This window comes from Silurus aristotelis (genome assembly GCF_946808225.1).
Source record: "Silurus aristotelis genome assembly, chromosome: 6".
Classification (NCBI taxonomy): Eukaryota; Metazoa; Chordata; class Actinopteri; order Siluriformes; family Siluridae; genus Silurus; species Silurus aristotelis.
This window is the reverse complement of record NC_139579.1, coordinates 24878921-24905595: the sequence shown is the minus strand read 5'-3', so window position 1 is coordinate 24905595 and position 26675 is coordinate 24878921. Positions and strand designations below refer to the sequence as shown.

General features: G+C 37.2%; 1 protein-coding gene across 3 annotated transcripts in view; it reads right to left on the bottom strand.

Moving 5' to 3' along the window:
* Positions 1–26675, bottom strand: part of LOC310727472 (hippocalcin-like protein 1) — a 32366-nt gene that overhangs the window by 4286 nt on the left and 1405 nt on the right. The window contains exons 1-2 of one of the 3 annotated variants that reach the window (XM_083543992.1): positions 25472–26248; positions 1418–1914 (exon numbers count right to left, since the gene is read on the bottom strand). In XM_083543992.1, the coding sequence (XP_083400118.1) occupies positions 1418–1795 (378 nt within the window). In that variant the 5' untranslated portion in view covers positions 1796–1914; positions 25472–26248. Of the gene's footprint in view, positions 1–1417; positions 1915–9134; positions 9372–25471; positions 26249–26675 lie in introns of those variants that run through there. The other 2 variants (XM_083543993.1, XM_083543994.1) reach the window with 2 other exon arrangements.

Genomic DNA, 26675 nt, shown 5'->3' with positions numbered 1-26675 from the left:
CTCTTCACATCCCAGTCATAAACTGTTTAACCTCCTTCCATCACGAAGGAGATACAGAAACTTGCGCACCAGAACCAGCAGGTTCAGGGACAGCTTTTTTTCCATCCACCATCACATTACTAAACTCAACACTACACCACTAAATCACTACAAAACAAACACAAACAAAAAGACTATATATAACCTCTGTACAATACATGTACATACTACATATTATATCTTTTTCACTCCTCAGTACATCTGCACTTTTTTTATATCTGTATGTATCTTTATCATTACTGTACATTCTGCCCAACATTTCACATTCATTTGTATATATAATGTATGTGTATATATATATATATATATATATATATATATATATATATATATATATATATATATATATATATATAATTTTATATATAGTAGACTGTTTATTCAGCTTGCTACTCCTTAATGCCATAATCTTGTGATCTGTAACCTTTCATTTCTGCACATTTTCCTAATTACTGTACGCCTCTATATTTATTTACTGTACTTCTGAATGTCCACACATCTCTGCACTGAAATAGCCTTTATATTTATTCACTGTATATACTTTCATATATACCACTTGCTGTAAATATGCTAGATAGTTATCTGCACTGTAAATATGCTAGATATTTATCTGCACTTTTGCACGACTGCTACATTTTGCACTTCTGGTAGATGCCAAACTGCATTTCGTTGCTGTGTACCTGTACTATGCAATGACAATAAAGTTGTATCTATCTATCTATCTATCTATCTATATAAAGTTAATTTGCTGGTCATTATTTCTAAGCAGCTCATAGAATACGACAGTCTTTAACTGTCAAACTTGATCACTTATTAGAACTAGAGTTGCTCACTTCGAATTTGGTGCCATATTTGATGTTTACATGAGAATCTTCTAAGCCAAAAGAATATTTTTTTAAATGTTAATTTCATTTGAGTATGTAGCTTAGTTGTTTTAGTATTGTCAGGTTTTATTTTTACATTTTGTTCAAAAAAAATGTAAACCATAAAAACTTCATAGATTTAATAGTTACTCAATGAGATTGGGGGATTGTTAAATTATGAACTGTCAAATATAACTTTACAAAACTTCGTAACTGTATTTGATTAGAAAAATAAAAGTTCTCTCTGTTTCTGGTCCATTTTCCAAATGTACTTCATCTGTCTGATTATTTAGGAAATGTAAATGTAAAAGTTCTGTTACAGTGTAAACTATTTGGAGCTTTGTGTTTTAGAAGTATACTGGCTGGAATGCCAAACCTTTGATTTAAAACTTCATTCAGAACATTATGGAACCTTGTAATACTAACAGAACATGCATTATGGATCTGTTATAGATTCACAGAAATTTCTGAAACATGTCAATATTTATAAAAAGAAAATACAGGTCTGCTTTTACCTGTACAATTTCCAGCATCTCTGCTCGGCTGATGTAACCATTGCCATCTAGGTCATACATACTAAAGGCCCACTTCAGCTTCTGCTCCAGCTTTCCTCGTGATGTCACACTGAGTGCAATGATGAACTCTCTGAAGTCGATAGTCCCGTCGCTATTAGTGTCGAATGTCCGGAAGACGTGCTCAGCAAATTTGGAGGCGTCTCCATATGGAAAAAAATTGGCGTAGATTTTTTTGAACTCTTCCACAGTGAGGTGACCAGTGGGACAGTCCTTCAGGAAGCCCTTGTACCACTCCTGCAGCTCATGTTCACTAAACTCCGTGTTCTCACGCAGATCATTCAGCACCTCTGGCCGTAGCTTGCTGTTCTGTTTCCCCATGATGCCCAAATAAATGAATGCCTTTCTCTCTGGCCTTTCTCTCTCTCTCTCTCTCTCTCTCTCTCTCTCTCTCTTCACAGTGCGCTACAATATTCAGGCTTCTCTTCTTAGTCTTCTTCCTGTCAGAATCCAGGCAAAATCTGCTCATTAGCATTTATAAGTGCTACGATTAACACTGCAGATGAACTTAAAAACAACAATTAGGGCTACAATAATAGTTTTTCAGATTAAATGAAAATGGCACGCTAATTAAATAAATAATGTTTACATTTGTTTTTTTCCAATCTACATATTAGATCAAAAAAACATTAACACACTGAAAACAAAGAAAAAACAAAACAAAGCCTTGATGCATCCATTTAGAAACAATCCATTTAGCAAAAAACGCTTTTTCTTCTGTCAAGTAATTATGATTCTCTCAAGTCATAATCAGGCATAATGAAAATTTCGAGATTTTTCACTTATAAAATCAGTACACACCCTAACTTTAAATTGCTTAATGTAAAATCAGTCTGTCATTTATATAACAATTATAGCGTGTATGTGTATGTAGTATACTGAAAATGTTATTCAATTCATGACACATTCCTCATTTTAATTTTAGGTTCTTAGTCTTGCGCTGTAATGCTGCATCTGACCTTTAAATGTTAGCTGTTCGCAAAAAACTATGTACTGTGGATAGTATGCAAATAAGCCCTGAGAGGTGACTAGCTTCGTTTAGCTAGGCATAATGATGACTTCAGCCTTGTTCCAAATTGCTACCCCCACTGTGATTCAATTATACGTATCCCACAGGCCTCGCTCTTGTCACTATCAAAAACATCCATTTCTTGCTACATGCAACAAAGAGGACTTGGCTGGATTTAATGGATGCATGTGCAGAGGTTTATTGGATACACAGGGGTAGCTGGGTAACCAGAAAACAATAGTGAAAACACAGAGCAGGAATCAAAGTGCAAGAAACAATCCAAGTTTCAGACAGTGCAAAGCAGGGAAACATGTCGGTAAGTAATGCAGCAGCTGATGGTCAGAACAGAGAAAAAGCAAAACAGGCAATATCAGTGCCAACCAATCAATACTTTCTTAAAACCATCAACATTTAGAACAGGTAAAATAATTAGATAAACCATATCAATGATGATAGCGACACCTTCTGGCTTGTGTGTGGTGCTGCTTGAATGTGACAAATATATAATATAATATACATTTTTCTTTCATTCTACTGTAGTGAACCCTTTTTTTAGTAAGGGCTGATTTGAAAATAATCGTGGGAATGTTTAGAAATGTAATGCAAAGAAATTCACAACAGATGTCAGATTAGTCATAGGGCACCATGAACATTCATGTCATTCACAGCGGAAGCAAGTTAGCATAAGCAATCCACCTGGTTGTATAGTTTTGGACAGTGTGAAAACAGAGATAACGGATAAATATTTGGTTTAATGTCAAAGGGACTACAAGAGCACATTGGTGAGCGATGTGGGTCCAGCAACTATCAGGCAGCACAAATCTTAATTTACCATATTGTATATATGCTTTAAATATTGACAGACTAATATAGTATGTTTAATTAAATAAATGGATTATGTGACAAACAGGGGTATAGATATTATTTATTCTGCCATGACATTAACATGGATTTAGAATTGTATATTGGGAAGTAATTGGGTTAAATGTGGCTGATATACTCTTCATAATAATGCATTGCTTTTATGTCACAGACCAGTCATTAAAAGAATCTTTGTTTGCTTGTGTATGTAATATATACACACACACACACACACACACACACACACACACACACACACACACACACACACACACACACACACACACACACACACACACACATAATGATACTGATATATGTAGCTATACAGTTAAAATTCTTAGTTTGATGTTGGTTTGATCAATAAAAATGAATTGTACTAAAATTATACTACTGTCTCAATAATAAGGCCCTATAGGTGTTAAATACAATTTATTCATGTTTTCTCTTTTCATAGCATAACTGCCAATGTTAAATTATCCCGATGTATGAATGAGAATGTGAATGTGTGTACACAGTGGCCTGGCATCTATCCAAAGGGAATTCTCCAAACTTGAGCCCAGTGCTTCTGGGATAGGCTCTAGCTGTGTGATTTTTTGTTTGTTTTCCTTTTATCTGTAAGTTAGCATTAAGATGATTCAGCCTGCTCTATAAAACATCAGCAGAAAGAATAAGAAAGTCTAGTATAGCTGAACTGGAGAAAGTAGCCTAAGGGAAACACAGTCTGTCAAAAACTGAAAACTTTCACCCATGACTTTCTGGCCATAAATAGTACTGTTGCCTAAAGAATAATAATCATAAAAAAAACCTAAAAAAAAAAATCAATATTTCTTCACACAAAGGAAAAGCTGAAGTTTCAGCTAGTTTAAGGTCATTAATATCGCTGAAAGATTAGCTAACCAAACAACAGCAAATCTCTAAATAAGATAGCTACTGATAGAAATAGTTGCACTTGGATTCACTTATTCATACAGCAGAATGCTTTTAAATAATCTTCGAATGGGGGCTATAGTTTGGCTCTTTTGCCCCATGGTCAACACACAGATTCATTTGACAATTTTCACTGCCACTAAACACACAGTATTGTTAGTGAAAATCTTCAACATGGAGAAGTTTACATGAATATTCACTGAAGCGCTTGGGTGATTCATCTTATTTTGTCTTTCCAGTGAAAAATTTATGATATCGTATTTAAGCAATTAAATGCAAATTAGGAGACTTCAGGAGAACTAAGGTACTATTAATAGCACATACAGAAAAGCACCATTTGGAATTAACTCTTCACATAGATACAGCAAGATCTCCATGGCTACAAACACAATGAGAAATACCAACTCCGACACTGGGCATGAGTAAAGGGACCATATTCATACACTGCATGTTAGTGACCAGATATGACTTTAAATTGTTAGCAGTAACAAACAAAAAGAAGCATATAAGATGATACCGGATAGAGACAGACAGACAGACAGACAGACAGACAGACAGACAGACAGACAGACAGACAGACAGACAGACAGACAGACAGACAGACAGACAGACAGACAGACAGACAGACAGTTTCCAAATGCAGATGTTTCATCAAAGTGGTGTGCCAGATCTGACACACTCTAATCCTTTCCCTAATAGTGAGAAAGCTATGCACCAGCTGCCACAACCAAACCAAATCCACCTTCATGCACATGCAAAGCTTACATCAGTGGCTGTAATCCCTCTCATTTCACCTTCTACTACACTTTTACTGTCGCTGCTGTTGAAGAGCATGTGGACTCATGCCATACTATGCCATGTTTACCTGTTGCATCACCTGTTTAAATGCAGTGTCTACTATTATAGCTCCTCAAACTTATCGTGAATGATAGATTTTACAATTTGGTGAACTAGATATTTAGAGAAATAACAGATTGATCAAACTGAAGTGTTAAAGTCTGTGAGAGATTAAGTCAAAGCCTCTCTGGAGCATACTGATCTCCGTTTGGCAAAAAGGAAAAGGGAGAAATAGTGTATATTGATAAGAGGAAGGAACAAGTCCAAAGGAATGGAGTTAATTGCACAAAGCGCAGCTCCTAGCTGTCAAGAGCTCTTAAAGCTGATGACATTAATAGCGTTGTGGTGTAACTCTGGGAGTAGCGGACCAAACCACAATTCATCCAGATCACGATGCATGAAATGATATCCGAGTTACACACAAATCCTTCAGTCCCAAATGGATTTACTGGGGATTAGATATCGGTGTGTGTGTGGGGGGGGGAATGGTTTGATTTATTATCATTCTCTTGAACAATTCTGCATCAATATATGGCTTACTATTTATGCAAAGTAATTTATGAAATGTCAATAGAAAAAGCAGCACAATATTATATTTCAACTTAAGATAATTCTTTTGATTTGTTTTTATACAATCTTTTTAACTACAGTAATACGGTCACTGATATGTAGTATATATCTAACCCTAGAAATATAAACATCTACACACAATAAAAATTTTTTTACGTTTCACATGGCTTTACTGTCACCATATCATACTTCTTTGGCTCACTACTTAAGCTATAACAGTGAACAAAACCATGTCAGATAAAATGGCATATGTGGTCTGATTGGTTTACTTTGCATGTATAATTAGACAACTGAGAATCGACAGGATCACGCATTTCTTTCTTTCTCTTTTTGGTACATGTCATTTATTCACAATGTTTAGGAAAAGTATGTTTAAATAGACTTGCGTTCAGTGATTAATTGTATTACATTAGATTTTAGCATGACAATATTGGATAATAATTTCCTTTATTTTAAATTTATGAAAATTTAAATGGCTAATGGCTAAATGGAGTTCTCTCCGAAATACACAATTCTTCAAGTGGCTGAATATATTTATGTTGCCATTGTTAATATATGAAAATATCATTATGTAGGCTATTGGAAGAAAGAAAATGTAGTGAATCAAAATTACGATTATGTAAGCTTACATCAGACACCAAATAAAAATCTGATAAGATCATGAGGTCTCTAGAGATCTATGTTTTTACAGCATGACAATCCATTTTAATAAAGGTCACCGTAGAAGATGTTTGTGCTTACCTTGCTGGCCCTGCTCCTGTCACTATAAGTACAGTATATTAGTAAAAAAGCATGTTTTTAATAGATATAGTAAGTCTTTATGAAATCAATTTCACTGTCCTCAAAGTGATTTGAAAAGGGACAATGGAGAAGAACAACAGGATGTGGAAAAAAAAGCCCACCCCAAATATCCTGTGGGTTTATGTATAACAATAGACAATACCGCTTCCGGCTGTTGACTTATCTTAAATCACTGTCTCCTCAAGGGAAGGAAGGAGGTATTAAAGAAAGATCACCATACCTCAAAGAGGATGTTGACAGAAATATTTACACAATCTTAGAACAGAGGTGACAGTAAATCAATATTAATTAATAAGGAAGTTTACAGTGCAGTATTAGTCATGTGCAGTCCTACAGTACAATACAGGAGATACATAAGCATCTTCTTAGCTAATGTTTAAATTACTAAATCTCAAAGGATTGTGAATTAGTGTGAAGTTTTTCCTGCTTTTCTTTTCCAAAGTGGGTTTTTTCAGCTCTAAATATGCAGTTATTAAATGCTACTACAGCAGAAGACACTAGGCTCTAGAGAGTGCAGATAGACCTTCCACTCCCACAAGTCTGACAGTGTGAAAAAATGTTGTGTTTCAGTGGAGGAGTGGGAAGTGCTTGCCTGTACAGGAATGTTCAAAACTAGTGGAAAGAAAATTGCTACACTAGGAAGCATAACTCTGGCAATAAGGCTGAACTCTAGCCTGTATTACATAAACAGGAAACAACAGAACAAGGGATCAAGCTAGAGAAAAACAACAAATATATTATATATATATATACACATACACACATATATACACACACATATATACACACACACACTTTTTTTTTTTTAATAAATTTTTTTTAACCACAAATCCACTGATGCCTTAGGGTACATAACTGAACAAGACATATGTTTTAAGATTTGCACCAAAAGATGGTGCACCAAAACAGCAAAAACATTATCATGTCACCACTGATTAATACGGGTCTTCTTGTTTTTTTAATGACTCATACAGAAAAATTACCTAGATAAAGAAGTCACTGGTCCCACAAGTCAATATGCATCCTTCATATACTAGGTTCTGTCCTTCAATGTGATCGTAACCAACAATCAGAATGCTAAATCGCAGATGTTTGCACCAACAAGGGTTCCTTTTTTCTCTATTGCTCAGCCTGTGGTTTTTCAATAAAATCTTCACAAGAACATCTTTGCCTTCGCTCATGTCTAGCTCATCCTTATCTCATTTAATAATTTCTTTATTCCTCTGTTTTCTGGTCTGGAATAACTCTGAGGTGTCTTCATTGTGGCAGTGATCTTCCCACACACAAGCTGTTACACCAAGCGAGAGAAACCCAGGCTGCCAGCTCCTCACTCTCCTGATCAGCATTTCACTCTTAACCCACCAACAGTGACCTTTAGTCAAGAGTCTCTGTGTTAAGGTGTGTTTATTTTTAAAAAAGGTGACAGCCATGTGAAAAGAGAAACTTTTTTACCTTGGAAAACTTGACATTAAAGTATTACAAAAGTCCATGAGAGAAGCCCACATATGCACAAACACCTACCAATGTTTCCCCCTTTCATAATTCTTGCTGCTTGGAAATAGATTTTATTAAGCTTCAGAAACTGAGCCGCAGCCACGTGCACCATCAAGTATTAAGTCTTTAATTTGCATTAATTTGACCTGAAATGCATCATTATATTATAAAAGAGAAAGAAATGACATGCAGCTTTTGATGAAGTAACTGTAGTCTATTAAACTGAATAGCAAACATTCATCAACACTATTACCAGAACTACATGCTACCAGCCATATGTTCACATCAAACAACATTGGCTACACTTTCCCCCCTTACTCCCAGTCCCCTTTAGCAATTTCTTTCACACCATCTGGTTTCTAAAGAGAGAGTGAGAGAGAGCGAGTGAGGAAGAGCTAGAGAGAGAAAAAGCTACAACTCAGTCAAAGCTCTCATCACTAATGCATGTCCTCAGGTATTCACTCAACCAGGTCAACCCACAATGGAGCGAGAGTAACCTGACCAGGCCTCAGGACTACACGGCATGGTGGATACAAACAACACACACATGAACAGGGTACATTCAAGTCTAAGTTCTTAAGATGAATGACTGTGAACAAGAGATGATGTATTTTGCTGTTTATCAATTGCTTCTATGTTCAGTATTAAGAGTAACAAATAATCTCATACAAAACGTATAAATACAAGTAACACATTTCATTAATTAACATGTTTGAGTTTAGTGTTTTGCACTTTCCAATTCCCAAGATAACACCTCCTATCAACTGCTAATAAACGTGGGCACGCATAGCAATGTAGAACTCACCCATGCAGGTTATCATTACTGCAAAGTGCTAAATTTGATCAAACTAAGGATGTGTTAAGATACTGAATATAATCATAATGAAATTATTATACAGGTGTTTATTATGGCATATAATCAATCAAAGCAGAAAAAATATATGAAAAAGCAAATGCTGCATCACTCATATTTTCATACTGAGAGAAACACAGTGGTGTGCATACAGACTAAAATAAACAAAAATTGTAGGCGGGAGTGGGAAGTCAGATATGAAGCTCAAGAAAAAAAAAAAATGGATCACTCTATGGCCCAAAGTATATTATCAACCCCTTCTAGCCAAACCCACTGCTAACAGATACATAAAATCAAGTACATACCCATGCAAAAACACTGGCAGTAGAATGGGTCGTACTGAAAAGTTTGCTGACTGGCAACTTGCGGCAACACTGCCGCAAGTTAGTTTGTGAAATTTCTGCCCTGCTGGATCTGTGCCGGTCAATTTTAAGTTGCATAATCGTGAAATGGAAGATTCTTGGAGCAGCAACAGCTCTTCCACAAAGTGGTACACCACGCAAACTCACAGAACAATCCTCTGTTTAAACACTCGATGCCCAGCTCTAAACTGCCTCTGGGAACAAGTTCGCTAGCATTCCATAGCAGAGCAGCTGTACACAAACCTAAGATCAATGTGCACAGTGCCAAGTGTCAGCTGGAGTTGTGTAAAGCATGCAGCATGGATGAGTTTGGTGTTGCCAGGAGGATGGTATAAAAGTGACAACAGTAAAGTTTGAGTAGAAGGGGAGAAGCGGGTTATTGATCTGGAATTTTCAATATGAAGTCTTTTTAAGCAAGTAAGAAACATGTATGCCGGGATGGTCCAAAGAAGCAATGCAGACTGAAGTGTTCCTGCCTACCTCACACTGAGGATACTATTTGCACTGTTGTGATTAAATGCATTTGACACAGAATTGGCAAACGTACACACATTCCACATTTTTAATTTGTTCTAAAAACCGAAGATACAAGTACCTAAAATTAATACTTTTCATGTATTTAATATTCTAATCAACATGGGAATGGACAAATATGGATGCTTTATGCAAATGTATGTTTATTATTAGTGAAACAATGCTCAACATAGAGCATGAAGACAAAATATACTTAATGTTTTTAAGTAATTATGGTGTTTAAAATTATGTAAATCATCAGGACACCAAAAAGAACCTTTGCTGCATTTCCACACGGTTAATGAGATGATACCATAGAAACTGTACCCCCACTAACTTTCATACGGATTACATAATCAGAGAATATTTGTTTTTCAATTCAAATATTTATTATGTGAATAATATATTCAGTATCGACTAAGTGAATCAAGTATTACTGAGATTTAGGTTGTTTAATTTGTCTATGAAGAGAGATGACATAGGTGGCAGAAAGTGCCTCGGTCTGTTTTCTTTATTTTACTTATTATTATGAGTGTATACAAATGAAGTAGACCATTTACAGATTTGAATGATGTATTGCTTTTATCTGTATGATAAAAAAAAACCAAGACTCGGTGTTATGAGGAAAAAAAATGCCACTAAACGCGCCGACACATTTGTCGACCTCAGATGGTAAATTGTCGGATGTGTGCATTATGGAGGAATTTGGTGCTGATTTAAGACTTGGTGCATCAGTGAAACAAATGTTTACTATTTCAAAGTTATTTTACTGTGGGGTTTATTTTTTAATACCTAAATAAAGAAATGTAAATGCAACGTGTTGCGCTGAAGGTTTTAATTTCGCCTCATATTTATTTATTTATTTATATATTTTTGATTTTTTTAATTGTCAAACAGAAATGTGCGCTGCATTAATCACGCATTAATAAAACCAGTGCCGTTAAAATTTAATTTGCCTTTTGACAGCCTTAATTAATATATTAATACAAAACTAATTAAAAATTGTGTCATCCACCATATAGAACACAAGCAGAGAAAAGATGATGATCAGGTGATCAGGAATGTCTCTGTTCTCAGTCCTGTTTACATCGCTTACTCCCTCATCCACATTAACTCCATACTTCTTGTTACCTTCTGACTTGCTTGTTGTTAGCTTCCAAAACTAACCTACATCTGTGGTGTGTGAGTCAGGAAATGATACACCAGTGGTAGATTGAAAAAGCTGCACAATGACAGGAAATCGGTTGATGGGCTAAAAACGGCACGCAATGAGAAGAAAAAATATTGACATTTCACCAAATAGATTAAAACTAAAAGTAATGAGCCTGTTTTGAAAATTTAAAAAGTAGAAAGTACAGATGTGTAAAAATGTAATGAGTAAAAGTAAAAAGTTGTTCGAAAAATAAATAGTAAAGTACTGATACCAGAAAAAATCTACTTATGCACAGTAACAAAGTATTAGTACTTTGTTACTTCCCACCTCTGATTTGACACAACTGACCCTAATATTCTAGATATAATATTATAAACAAACTTAACAGACAGCTAGATTAGTCTGTGGTTGACAAACAGTGGTTTGTCATAGAACTAAAATATGCTGAAAAGTCCAAATTGGACAGTGGTAATGTGCTGCTTGCTGGCTGTTTCAATGACTGTAAGACCAAAATATTTCCAGGAAAATGTAGGTAATATTAACTTATGAGATATATATACAGTGAGGAAAATAAGTATTTGAACACCCTGCTATTTTGCAAGTTCTCCCACTTAGAAATCATGGAGGGGTCTGAAATTGTCATTGTAGGTGCATGTCCACTGTGAGAGACATAATCTAAAAAAAAAAAATCCAGAAATCACAATATATGATTTTTAAACTATTTATTTGTATGAAGGGCATCCAGCGTAAAACATGTGCCAAATCAAACGTGCGGAGGATCCGCTGTGGCGACCCCTAACGGGAGAAGCCGAAAAGAAAGTTTTAGTTTATTTGTATGATACAGCTGCAAATAAGTATTTGAACACCTGTCTATCAGCTAGAATTCTGACCCTCAAAGACCTGTTAGTCAGCCTTTAAAATGTCCACCTCCACTACATTTATTATCCCAAATTAGATGCACCTGTTTGAGGTCTTTAGCTGCATAAAGACACCTGTCCACCCCATACAATCAGTAAGAATCCAACTACTAACATGGCCAAGACCAAAGAGCTGTCCAAAGACACTAGCGACGAAATTGTACACCTCCACAAGGCTGGAAAGGGCTACGGGGAAATTGCCAAGCAGCTTGGTGAAAAAAGGTCCACTGTTGGAGCAATCATTAGAAAATGGAAGAAGCTAAACATGACTGTCAATCTCCCTCGGACTGGGGCTCCATTAAGGATCTCACCTCGTGGGGTCTCAATGATCCTAAGGAAGGTGAGAAATCAGCCCAGAACTATACGGGAGGAGCTGGTCAATGACCTGAAAAGAGCTGGGACCACCGTTTCCAAGGTTACTGTTGGTAATACACTAAGACGTCATGGTTTGAAATTATGCATGGCACGGAAGGTTCCCCTGCTTAAACCCGCACATGTCCAGGCACGTCTTAAGTTTGCCAATGACCATTTGGATGATCCAGAGGAGTCATGGGAGAAAGTCTTGTGGTCAGATGGGACCAAAATAGAACTTTTGGGTCATAATTCCACTAAACGTGTTTGGAGGAAGAAGAATGATGAGTACCATCCCAAGAACACCATCCCTACTGTGAAGCATGGGGGTGGTAGCATCATGCTTTGGGGGTGTTTTTCTGCACATGGGACAGGGCGACTGCACTGTATTAGGGAGAGGATGACCGGGGCCATGTATTGCGAAATTTTGGGGAACAACCTCCTTCCCTCAGTTAGAGCATTGAAGATGGGTCGAGGCTGGGTCTTCCAACATGACAATGACCCGAAGCACACAGCCAGGATAACCAAGGAGTGGCTCTGTAAGAAGCATATCAAGGTTCTGGCTTGGCCTAGCCAGTCTCCAGACCTAAACCCAATAGAGAATCTTTGGAGGGAGCTCAAACTCCGTGTTTTTTCAGCGACAGGCCAAAAACCTGACCGATCTAGACAAGATCTATGTGGAGTAGTGGGCCAAAATCCCTCCTGCAGTGTGTGCAAACCTGGTGAAAACTACAGGAAACGTTTGACCTCTGTAATTGCAAACAAAGGCTACTGTACCAAATATTAACATTGACTTTCTCAGGTGTTCAAATACTTATTTGCAGCTGTATCATACAAATAAATAGTAAAAAAATCATACACTGTGATTTCTGGATTATTTTTTTTTTAGATTATGTCTCTCACAGTGGACATGCACCTACGAAGACAATTTCAGACCCCTCCATGATTTTTAAGTGGGAGAACTTGCAAAATAGCAGGGTGTTCAAATACTTATTTTCCTCACTGTATATATAGCAAATTTTGCATTTGCACAAATTTAGATTTCCTAACGCAGTACAGTCCACACCAAGAAGTGCACTCAGCTGAAGTAAACCTGATTTTTTCATTAATTGTAAAGGTTAATATTCATCGCAGTAATAAAAGGTAGTAATAGTAATTATTTTTAGCAAACAACTGCAAAAATAACATAAAAAAAGTTTGTCAGTGATGACAATCTTAAAGCTCATGAACACTAATGCAAATAGGAAATTCCTAATTTCCCTATTTTCTTCCTTAAAAAAATTATATTATTACATAAAGTAGAATCAGTGCATGCTGGGGAAATGCGCAATAATCCTAATGATAGTGTAAAATAAATAGCATATCTATAATACCCATGCCACACAAGATGACCTTTTACTTTTACACTTGTGCAATGAAATGTCAGATGGAGCTCTAATGTAATGTGTTCTTTCTTAACCACCAACCCTGGAGCTTAATAAGGAAAAACATGGAGAACTTGCAGAAATCACCTTGATGGAGGTCGATAGCTGTGTTGAAAAAAACGTGATCATGTTCACCCCAGGCTATACTGCACGTTTTCCTATTGTGGCAGATGGCAAAGCTCTACATTGTTATCCTGCATTGACTACCAAGGTCTTGAGTAATAGGTCATCAAGAATTCTGAAAATTAATGTAAACCACAGTGTGCATGACTGGAAAATTAGGAATCAATAATTCTAACCAGCAACACATCATGATCGTAACTATGCAAAATATTGTGTTCCAGACTAAAATAATGTGTGCACTTGAACACATTTTTCCCCCATCTCCATCTGCAAACTACTATTAAAAGTATTGCAATTAAGAAGTATAAGACTTTCATCAATATTTTATGCAAATAGTCTTGAAGAAATTAGCTGATCTTGACCTGCACAGTTATTTAAAGCGCAGCTCATATCATGTAATTACTAACGACTAGCCCTTTTCTGAAAAGATTAAACTTTCAATGAATATGGTGATAATTTCAGTACAATTCAATGTTTAAAAATATGCCATCACTTCGTGAAAAATATGCAAATAGTGCTACTGATATAAATAATTTACGTTCATTCACAAAACAACAGTCATGCAAACAGCCCGACACATGGAGCTACTCGTAAGCTGATCAACACCTCAAAAAAATCCACCCACCATTTCCAGCACTGCCTGAAAAATCAGCCATTTTTGATCCCTGTTTCCTGCCAGAGCAGCGTGGAGAAGCTCCCTGTCTATAAATGACTGCACGGAAACCCTGATGGAGGAAGAGTGACGCCATGAAACCATACAAGATTTCCTGTGTGAAGTGTGAAACAGTCTGGTGTATGGGTATGTATGCATGCAGGATATATAGCTTCCTATAATTCTTGGATAAAAATGAATTGTGCTACAATTTTTTAACTACTCTGTTTTTACTTACTTAAGTTCTCAGTCTATGTGCTGGTTACAAAGAAATTAAGCTATTTGTCCATATATAGGCATGTAACACAATGTCATTACCTGCATGTGTATTTACATTTGTATAGTGCTCTATACATCAATCATCTGAGTTCAGATTTAAACCCGAAGTAGGCATGGCCATAACTATATCTATTCCTTTTATAATTAAATATAAACCCTATTGCTATTCCAATTGTAACACTGGAAAATACTGGGTAAAAAAACATGATGTAGAAATGGGGTGTGACCCCCAACAGTTCCTCAACCTCAGCTATATGTGCAATATTTATAACAAATGTAGATGGTTTTATCTGTATCAGTGTACTCAAAGGAAACAAACATTTGTGTGGCAGGCTGATAGAGAAGAGTGTGTTTTACTGGCTCTGTGGGAATAAATGTCATTTCCCCCCACACACAGAGCAGGCCTAACACAGACTCTTCTAGTCCAGAAGTTCACTGTAGTCGTTTACTTCAGACATGCAGGCTTAATCATTGACACACACACACACACACACACACACACACACACACACACACACACACACACACACACACACACACACACACACACACACACACACACACACACACACACACACACACACACACACACACTTTCTTGCCTGCAACATTTCCACAAGCATGATGTGAGCATTTTTGAGACACTGACATTGTTTTGAATGAACTAATGCCCACCCAAATGACATACTTTGAATTAGTACTAAGCAAATGGTAAAAAATAAAATCACAAATGTACATCCATCAATTGTAATTATACGGCAGCCGGACCTGACATTGCCTGTTTTCTGAGATTCTTGGAGTAAATAAGTGTCACTAGGGAATAGAGAAGAACAAGGTTGAGCCACAGTTAATAAGATGATAAAGATCACCCTCACCACACACTTATACTGTGTAACATAAATATGTATGTACAACTGCCAATTAGGTCAAGAAGCTTTTATTGTAATATATAGCTAACTCGCTTGGTGCTACATAAAACAACATAGCGCTACATCATACCACCAGTTAAGGGAGCAACCAGTTAAGGGAGAGAAAAAAGAGAAAGGGAGAGGGGCTTTATACTTGTCATGTGTACATTACAGTACAGTAAAAATCATTCTTTGCATATCCCAGCAATGTTAGCACAGGGTGAGCCATGACACAGCACCCCTGGAGCAGAGAGGGTTAAGGGCCTTGTTTAAGGGCCCCAAGAGCGGCAATTCGCTGATACCGGGTGTTAAACAATAGACCTTCCGACCAGTAACCGAGAGCTTAAACACTGAACTACCAACTCCCTTAGTAAATCAAGAGATTGAATAAAGGGTTGACTTTCACTGAATTGCAGTGATGGAGCTGCTCTGCCACTTACGACACCCCAATCAGGTAATTTATGAGTCATTTAGCACTAGGTTCGACAGAAACTTGTGGTGTGCAATCAGAGAGGGTGCAGCGCTTGTCATGATTGGGTATAAAAAAATTATCTAAAATAGGCAGGGCCTCTCAGAAGTGAAGATGAGGATCACCTCTGCATCTACAAATTGTGGAACAATTTCAGAATAATGTTCCTTAACAGAAAATGGTAAAAACTTTGAATGTTTTCAATATATTATTCACTGTAGACAATGAGATATTCAGAGTATCTGTAGAAAGCTCTGCGCAAGAGACAAAGGCAGAAATCAATATTGGGTGCTTGTGATCTTTGGGTCCTCAGGTGGCAATGCATTAAAAACAGGCATGATAAGATGATAATGGAAATCATCGCACTGGCTCAGAAACACTGCCAGAAATCACTGTCTGTGAATACAGTTTGCCATGTCATCCACAGATGCAGGTTAAAGCTCCCATTATGTGAAGAAGAAACCATATATGAACCACTGTTTTCACTGGGCCAAAGCTCATTTACAATCCTCTTATTCTTTTGGCTGCTTCCGTTAGTGGTTGCCACAACGAATCATCTGTCTCCATACCACCTTTATATCTGCCTCTATAATCAACCACCTGCATGTATTTCCTTACCACATCCACAAAACTCCTCCTTGGCCTTCCTCTTTACCTCCTGCCTGGCGGCTCTATCCTTAGTATTCTTCTACCCTATGTCTCTCAAATACACACGACCAAACCAGCTCAATCTAGTCTCGCTCACCTTGTCTTCAAACGTCCTATTTGCGTGGTCCCTCTAATAAGCTTATTTCTAATTCTCTCCAACCATCCTTGTCACTCCAAAAAATCTCAGCATCTTCAACTCTGTCATCTACAGCTTCGCCTCCTGTCTGCTTGTCATTACGAAGGTCTCTAAACAAAGCTCATTTACAATGGTCTGATGCAAAGTGGAAAACTGTTCCATGATCAGATGAAATTAAATTTTTTATTTTTTCTGGAAACCATGGACACTGTCCTATGAACTAAAGAGGAGAAAGTCCATCCAGTTCGTTATCAGACCTCAGTTCAAAAGCCTGCATCTTTAATGTTATGGGGGTGCATTAGTGCCTATGGAGTGGTATTACAAGTATGGCTTCATACTAGAATAGTCCAGGTGCTGAAATAGCCTGCCTGAAGTCACAAAACTGGCACATTATAAAACAAAAAATATAAAAAGAAAGGCCTTAGGACCTGTATCAGGATTCCTCTCCCAAAACCCCAGCAACTGGTCACCTCAGTTCCCAGTCATATTTGGACTGTTCTTAAAAAGAAAGAGATGGTACACAGTGGTAAACTTGACAGGATAAATGTTACGAGACTGCCTCACAACCAACAATATCCGCATTAGATAAGTATCAGTTCATTATCGTCACTGATGTTACAAACAGATAGATATAATGCTTATAGAATTAACAGCTGTATTAGGCATTGAACTAATGAATTATTGTACTATAAATTGGATTTTTTTTCGTTGTACTATGTTTAAAAAAATAAAATTAAATAAATAAATAAAAACCCAGAAAACTAAAATAAAAAAAAATAAAAAAATGCAACTGCATTAGTTGGGCTATTAAATTATTTGTAATTATTATGAAATCATAAACAAGAGGACCCATGGCAAAATTCGTTTTTTAATATTATACAGTTGGTTAAAATGCAACATTAACTTTCAACCGATACCCTTGAGCCCTTGCTCAAGTTTGATTTTTGGACCTTCATAGGAAAAGTTTGAGCATAAGAGCATATAGTATGATAAAAACTTTTACTGAAATTTGTCTTGCAAATAAATAATAAAATTATAACACTTTCACAAGTCATAACACCAATTAGGCTTTGGTTTCTTTATCTTGTGCAATATGTAGTTTTCAAAGACATTTCTTTTCACTTCACAGACAACTTTTTGATCTGAATAACCAATGGGTAAATGTATTTCTGCTACATATTTGCTTTGACACCTCTTACTGAACTGTTGGTGAGATCCAGCAAGCCTCTGTTACTACTGGGACCTATTCTGCTTTGCCTGCATGAAACAAGAGCTTACTGATGTCGTTATCCCCCGGGATATTATTCATTTATTTTAACCAGATATTTGCTTGCATTACTCATTCATTTGCTTTCCATCTCTCTGTCTGTCTGAAAAATATATTAAAATGTCTCTGGGGCAAGATGCTTATTCATGGACAGGTCTTAGGTCTTGTGGGATACTTGACAATTGATCATTATTTTATATTACTGTACATCCTATAATAAATAGTATATAATTGTCACAAATTAATCAAAATAGAATGAACAAAGCAAGCTTACACTTGATTCTTCCCATTAAAAAACTGCTGAAGCTTGACATGTGTAGTAACAAGTCAAAATGTTTGGTAAGAATTAAATGGTCTACAGCAGGGGTCACCAACCTTTTTAAAACTGAGAGCTACTTCTTGGGTACTGATTAATGTGAAGGGCTACCAGTTTGATACACACAGTTTTCAGTTCGATTTGCTCAATTTACCCTTTATTATATATTATTAATAATTAATGATATTTATCTATGTGAAGACACTGATCATGTTAATGATTTCTCCTAATATTTATCAACAATGATTTAACAAAGTAGGAAACAGCTATTTTTAGAAAAAGCCTTTAAGTAAACTTTGCTTTTAAGTAAATGTTAAAATAACAACAAATCAAAACAATCAGATTTCTTTGCTCTTATGCCATTAAAAAAAAAATTAATAATTTTTAATAAATTAAAATATTTTGCCCTCCATAAAAATATCTCCATGCATCTCCAATATCATCATGCAGCTCCTCAGAAACTCTCCCTCGGTAAATGGCTGGGCTGATTTGGCTCCGATTTCTCCTCTGCCACCATAAAACGTGCTTTTACAGCAGCTTCACTTTGTGATTTTGCTTTGGTGAAAAACGTCTGCTGTAATGTCAGATTCTTCTTTAACTCTTCTACTTTCTGTTTCTTCTGCTCTGCATTCAGGTTTACAATAGGGTTGTATACATCAATAGAAGCTTGACTTGATTTTAGATAGAATGTTCCCAGGTAGCCTAGTGTTTGGCAAGGCAGCTGAAGCGCTGCATTATGGGATCTGTAGTTTGTGTGTTATCAGCACTTCATATGGCCGGGCCATTAATAACAATAATAACAGATCTATATAAATGATCTTGGGGATATAATTTATATAATATACATCGGGCCAGATTGATTTGGCACATCACGCTGGATGCCCTTCCTAACGCAACCCCATTTATCCGAGCTTGGGACTGGCACTAAGAGTGGCTGGGGTTGGTTCCTTGACCGGGGATCAAACCCGGGCCGCAGCGGTGAGAGTGCCACATCCTAACCACTAGACCACCAGACTAAAGTTGGAAAAAACATAACATTTAACTGATCAATTAGATTTGAGAAATCAAAAGTACTATGCTGCAAAATATTTAAATTTAAAGTGAATTTTACTTCAACAGCACAATTAATGCAACTTAACTCTTAACTCTTATTCCCCTTCTGCTCTATTTTACATACAACCAACAAAGCAAAATTAACTTCTTAAAATTAGCTTGTTAAAAACAAAACATGTTACCAAGCAACCACATATGCACACATTTACCAGTTCACTGGTGATTTCTACTAGTTTTATTTAAGAGCAAAGCTACAGGAATAAGACATAAATCCTAATGTGCTAAGATGTCATGTTTTAGAAATTCCCTTCCATAATAAAAAAAAGGTGTGAATCAGCACCTCATGAAATCTCTCAGAACTTAAAAGGCTTTTGCAGGACTATTCACAGATATTGTCTTTTCGGTCTCTCTTTCTCTAATAACACAAACATCTTGCCAGTCCATCAACCCCATTTCTTTCTTTTACATGCACTTGTGTGTCATGGAACTTAACTAATGTTAAACTCATCACTCTGGCAAGGAATTAAGGAAAATCAATCAAAATGCGTTATGAGACAAACCAGTGCACATTTTTTTATATTTTACATTTATGCAAATTTCCATGACAGCCAAAGTGGTTTTACCAATTTTACTGTCACATTTCTTTCACATTCAGTCCCTCATCTCTGTAATAATTTCCACATTCTACTCCTTTATAGCTGCTGTAACTTATCTTCTTCTTCTTCTTTCGGCTGCTCCCATTAGGGGTCGCCACAGCGGATCATCCGTCTCCATACCACCCTGTCCTCTACATCTGCCTCTTTCACACCAACTACCTGCATGTCTTCCCTCACCACATCCATGAACCTCCTCCTTGGCCTTTCTCTTTTCCTCCTACCTGGTGGCTCCATCTTCAGCATTTTTCTACCAATATAATTCATGTCCCTTCTCTGCACATGTCCAAACCATCTCAATCTCGCCTCCCTCACCTTGTCACCAAAACATCCTACATGTGCTGTCCCTCTAATAAACTCATTTCTAATCTTGTCCATCCTCGTCACTCCCAACGAAAACCTTAACATCTTCAGCTCTGCTACCTCCAGCTCCATCTCCAGTCTTTTACTCAATGCCACTGTCTCTAATCCATACAACATTGCAGGTCTCACCACAGTCCTATAAACTTTCCCTTTCATTCTTGCAGATACCCTACTATCACAAATCACTCCTGTCACTCTTCTCCACCCACTCCACCCTGCCTGCACTCTTTTCTTTACTTCTCTAACACACTCTCCATTACTTTGCACTGTTGACCCCAGGTACCTGAACTCCTCCACCTTCTCCACCTCTTCTCCCTGCAACCGCATCACTCCACTGCCCTCCCTCTCATTCACACACATGTACTCTGTCTTACTCCTACTGACTTTCATTCCCCTTCTCTCCAGCGCATATCTCCACCTCTCCAGGCTCTTCTCAACCTGCTCTCTACTCTCACCACAAATCACAATATCATCTGCAAACATCATAGTCCAGGGAGACTCCTGTCTGACCTCGTCCGTCAACCTGTCCATCACCACTGCAAACAGGAAAGGGCTCAGGGCCGATCCTTGATGCAGTCCAACCTTCACCCTGAACCAGTCTGTCATACCTACTGCACACTTCACTGCCGTCACACTGTCCTCATACATGTCCTGCACCACCCTCACATACTTCTCTGACACACCTGACTTCCTCATACAATACCACAACTCCTCTCTCGACACCCTGTCGTACGCTTTCTCTAAATCCACAAATACACAATGCAGCTCCTTCTGTCCTTCTCTATACTTCTCCATCAACATCCTCATAGCAAATAAGGCATCTGTGGTGCTCTTCCTCGGCATGAAACCATACTGTTGCTCACAGATGGTCACCTCTTCTCTCAGCCTGGCTTCCACTACTCTTTCCCATAACTTCATGGTGTGACTGATCAACTTAATTCCCCTGTAGTTACTGCCATGGCTGGGTTGCTGCTGTAACTTATACTGACGTTAATTCCAGGTTACGGTTTAATCTTCTAGACGCCTTTAATTTTAGACTGACTTAAAAAAAAAAAAGCACATATTCAATCCTAGAGCAAATTCAGTCATAATGTTCAAGATCTAAAATGAGAATGAGGTCATAATGGTTCCTTTATTGGAAGCTACAAAAGATTTTTACAAGACTGCAATAAAAAGCAAAAAAGGGATTTTAAGCGCTTTTATAGTGTTCCTCCTACACTCACCAACTGTAAAATAAATTTGATCGTATAAAATACAATAAAAGGCTGTATAAAAAGTCAATAATATCAGGATTGGTACTGCAGTTAACAGCGTTGTCGTCTTCTCCTAAATAACTTTTTTTATTTAGAAATCATTCAGTATGTAAAGGATCATTATTGAATTGCTTTTATTAATTGAAATAGAAAGAAATCTTTAAATTCTTCGTGTTATGTCATCCTGGTATAGTTAACTTCAAATGGTATGCTCCATGGAAATGAGGAAACATAATATTTTTTAACATATTCATTATTTTTATTAAGTTCAAGTAACATTTCTAAAAAGGTTTATTATAATTTATATCAATATTTGGACATTGAACAAATTATTATTTCAAAAGTTTAGCACAAAAATTTAGCACGTTTAGTACAAAGATTCAAATGCACTAAGCTGTGTTCTGCTGATTGTTGTTGCAGCATTAGAGCAACCACAGAGCACCTCAACAGAAGCTACTGTAATTTCTGGACTATTTTGAACATAAATAAGCCGCACCTGTCTATAAGCCGCAGGTGTCTACATTGAAACTAATGAACTTTACACAGGCTTTAACGAAAGACAATGTCTGTTACACGGTTGAAATATGTTGTGGCTCCTTTAAGAGCAGAGTGGCATTTTGGGAATAGCCTGTCGCCGCATTTTTCCGGTAATACAGCATGTGTGCAAGACCGAGGAATATGTCCTTATTATTTTCTGATGCTAAGTTTCTTTGACTAACCCGTAACGCTGTTGCCAAGAAAAATAAACTAGCACAAGTTTTGGAAACCTGTCTGTGCTTATATGATTTCTGTTGTAACTGGAGTTAGCGAGCTCTCCCATGACCCAGACTCAACGGGTGTTCATTCAGCGTGACGAATGATTCGCATTTCCTGTTGACAGTCCGAGTGAGCGGCAGGTCAAACGTCAGAGGAACCGCATCCATATTTATGATGTGGTGCGGCCCGATTCAGTGGGAGCGCATCTGATTTACTATAAAGTATTTGTTTGGTTCACCTGAACCCGTTCAGCAATTTCATTGGTCTAATGTTATGGGGTTCGGTTTTTTGGCTTGAAGCTTGTGAAACCAAGAAAACCCCCGGAAAAATCCATAAAATTAGCCGCTTCGTTGTTTAAGCCGCAGGGTTTAAAGCGCGGAAAAAAAAGTAGCGGCTTATAGTCCGGAAAATATGGTACATTCCACATCTGTCTTATTAATGAGAATGCAACATAGGTACATACTAACTTGCACACAAATTACATACTGCACTTTTCCCCATGTATGTCTTACCCTTAAAAAAAAAAAAAAAAAAAAAAAAAAAACCTTCACCCCTACATCTGAATAACACTGTCTTGTCACACTGTGCACTGTCACCTTTCCTTGTGATCTTGCACTGTCTGGTGTTGCCCCCTTTATCACGTCTGTCTCCTGGCATGTCTACCTGTACAACATTACCACAACTCACTACTGACCATTTGCACATTACGACCATAACTATACCCACATTGCGCTGTATATATTACATTGTAAATTTATACCCAACTGAACATATCATTTGCAGCCTTTGTAACCTATGTATGTAAGCACAGCTCTGGGACATTTTAACATTTCAATACAATAAGTAGTGTACAGCAAATAAAACTGGAATTTTATTTTTAAACAGGGGAAAAAAAGAGAACCACATGTTACTACTACTTTAATTCATACACTTACACTGTACACCTAATATCAGATATTTACATTTACATTTGCGGCATTTAGCAGACGCCCTTATCCAGAGCGACGTACAAAAGTGCATTGAGTCTCTAGTAATGAATAAATCTACACTGGTACGCAAGATTACAAATTAAATATAAATATAACCCTTGAATTCTACAAGCATGGAAGTGCTAATTTAAGTATTTCAGGAAGAGGTAGGTCTTCAATCGTCGCTTGAAGATATTCAGGGACTCTGCTGTACGGACATCTAGGGGAAGTTCATTCCACCACCTCAGATATAAATACCATTACATTAAAGCTAATATAAATAATATTACCTTTAATATAATATATATTCCAGGGGGGGCTTATGCCCCCCATTATAAATAATATTACCTTGAATATACTGTGGTAGAAAGCTAACATGCGTTTTAGGAAACAACTTCGTCAATGTCCAAATACTGATAGTTTTGACTATATAAAAGTATAATTTGTTAGTATAAACCACAACTGCAGGTACTAGTTTTTCTCCAAAACCTTTCTAACCAATTATTTACCTCTGCCTTAACGACATTTCTGGAACCAATTCATGCAAAATTATTACAAACATGCAAGAGTGATTTCAGGTTGGAGGACCAGTAGTTCGGAACCACCTGCATTATGAGAAAGAGAGATTGTAAATTATTTTTATCATACAGCGTTTTGACATTGAACCTCCTGGAGTGTTTAAAGGCTCTGGCATGGAGAAGCTGGTGCTGGATCTATGATGATCACAAATGTTGAGCTCAGTAGCTCCTAGTTTTATAACCATAAAGACTGTAGAAAGAACATTACTTATAATCGTATACTCCAGTACTCATGTTAGTTCTCACTCTCCAGTGTTCTGTATTGTTGAAAGATTTATGATCAAACTCTTGATGTCACCCAAATGAGGATGGGTTTCCCTTTTGAGTCTGGTTCCTCTCAAGGTTTCTTCCTCATAACATCTAAGGGAGTTTTTCCTTGCCACAGTCACCACGGCTGCTCATCAGGGATAAACACACACCATTCACCTTGACTTTTGATTTTTGTAAAGCTGCTTTGAGACAATTTCTGTTGTGAAAAGCGCTATACAAATAAACTTGACTTGACTTGACTTGTTTGATGAAGTCAGTGAAAACAGCTCATCATTGACAAAAATGTTGCTTTTAATTTTAACACTATGTTTAGATAACTGGTCCATTCAAATAGCAGACATTCAGCAACAATGTAAAACTGTTCAGTAGAAAGGAAGTAACACCCCCGGAAATGAAATTATTCGAAGCCCTCCAACCACTGCGACTAAGGGAAAGCAAAATTACAGACCATGAATAAACCGATGTTTATGGTGGATTATCTAGTAATGTATATAATGTTTATATAAACCATGCTCATCAAAAATGTGCCCAATCACATATTCATAATCAAACAATGAACAATATTTGCCTTAGCAAGATCATTACAATATGTATTCTATCATTTTCACTGGAAGGAGGGATGCCTTTGCCACATGCTACATTTCAGTAATTACTTTTCCAGTGTATTTCTAAAGAAAGTGACACGTCTACAAGCTGCTGGTTTCCTCTCGGTGATGTTTTCTATTTCACTGAGCAGCCTAAAGGTGTTAATAAGTACAATAGGTAACACACGCACACAAACCTGTTTGATTAAAAAGTAGCCAAGAACCAAAGATGTAATCAGTAACACCAGCAGCAACAATAATAATAATAAATAATAATAATAATAATAATAATAATAATAAAAAGAGACTAAAATAACCTCGGGAATATGAAGCAACACAAAAGTAGCAGTGTTTCTAATTATAAAACAGACTATAGTACCATATTCAACAACTGCACATGTTTTGTAAAAAAAAAAAAAAAAAAAAAAAAGCCTAGGTGCATCATCTATTAAAACGATGCATTTGAAATACGACCTGCATTATTCGATTAATTATTCGAAAAAAAGACTACACGCCGCAGTTTCTTTATAAATGTGAAATAATAAAAATTCTAATCACTTCAAAGCAGAAAGGCAGTTTGCATGACCAATTCGAATAAGTCGAATAAAATTACGTCGAATAAATCGGGGGGGGGGAAGTTACTCACCAGATCCACTTTGGATGCGACTTGATTATTTATAGATGCACATCGATGAAAACACAACAACAACAACAAAAAACCTTGCAAACAAAACACACACACACAAAGCGCCACCTCTGTGCTACAGGCGTGGGCACATGTGCAAGTCCTACGCGAAAAGTCCAGCAATGTGTAAAGCCATAAAATCGTGAGGAACAATAAATAATCGCGTTGGTTATGAAGTGCTTCCAAACGAACAGGGCTGTGTCTCAAACCGCACTCCACTGCTTCTGATTACACCGCACTGCCTCCTGTTATGTACTCGCCAAGTTTAAACGGACGCCACATGAGTTAGGGGCGGAGAATACGAGTCACGCAATCATCATCATCATCATCATCATCATCATGTCAAGATCCGACTCAATATCGTTTGATGAAAGGGGGGATCCGGGAGCATCACCAAGCCTCCTCCTCAAGGGGGATCCCATCACAAACAACAGATGGGCTTCAGGACAGCAATTTATTTACTCCTTTGCAGACTGTTTGCTATGGAAACTCACCTCATAATAATACACACATAACCCATAATCACAGTATGCCATCTTTGCTTTTTTAAAACAATTAAGTGTAAATCTATCTGCACTACACAAGTCTGCAATAATTGGGGTTTTAAAAAAAATGTTGGCACAGAGCTTTGCTTGTTCTTCTCACATCTCTATGGGGTTCCTCCAGGTTCTCAGGTTTCATCTGAACTCCCAAAGCCAAGCATGCAGGTGAATTGGCTTCATTAAATTGCCTCTATGTGTGAATGTGTGTTTGGGTTTGTTTTTGTGTGAGTGTGTTCCCTTTGGGATATGCACTGGATCCACCACAACCCTGACAAGGACAAAGCTCGTACTGCATCCGACTGCAGTGTCCTTCCATTCAGTGCCATTAACAACATCAGGGTTGTGGTGGATCCGGAGAATATCCCAGGAAAGGGCCTATCATGGGAATACTGGGTGCAATACAGGAGAATTCATAAAATGGGCCACCAGTAATCCTGCCCTTCAGCCAGGGTTCCTGGATTAGGTTCCTGATGAACCATGACTAGGATAAAGCAGTAATTAAAAGAAGAATGGATAATACTACACATCATTTTGTACATCATTTATCAAGTACAGTACATACAAAATAATATCGTACAGCAAACCTTACAATAAAGCCAAAGGTAGCAGAAGAATCCATTTGA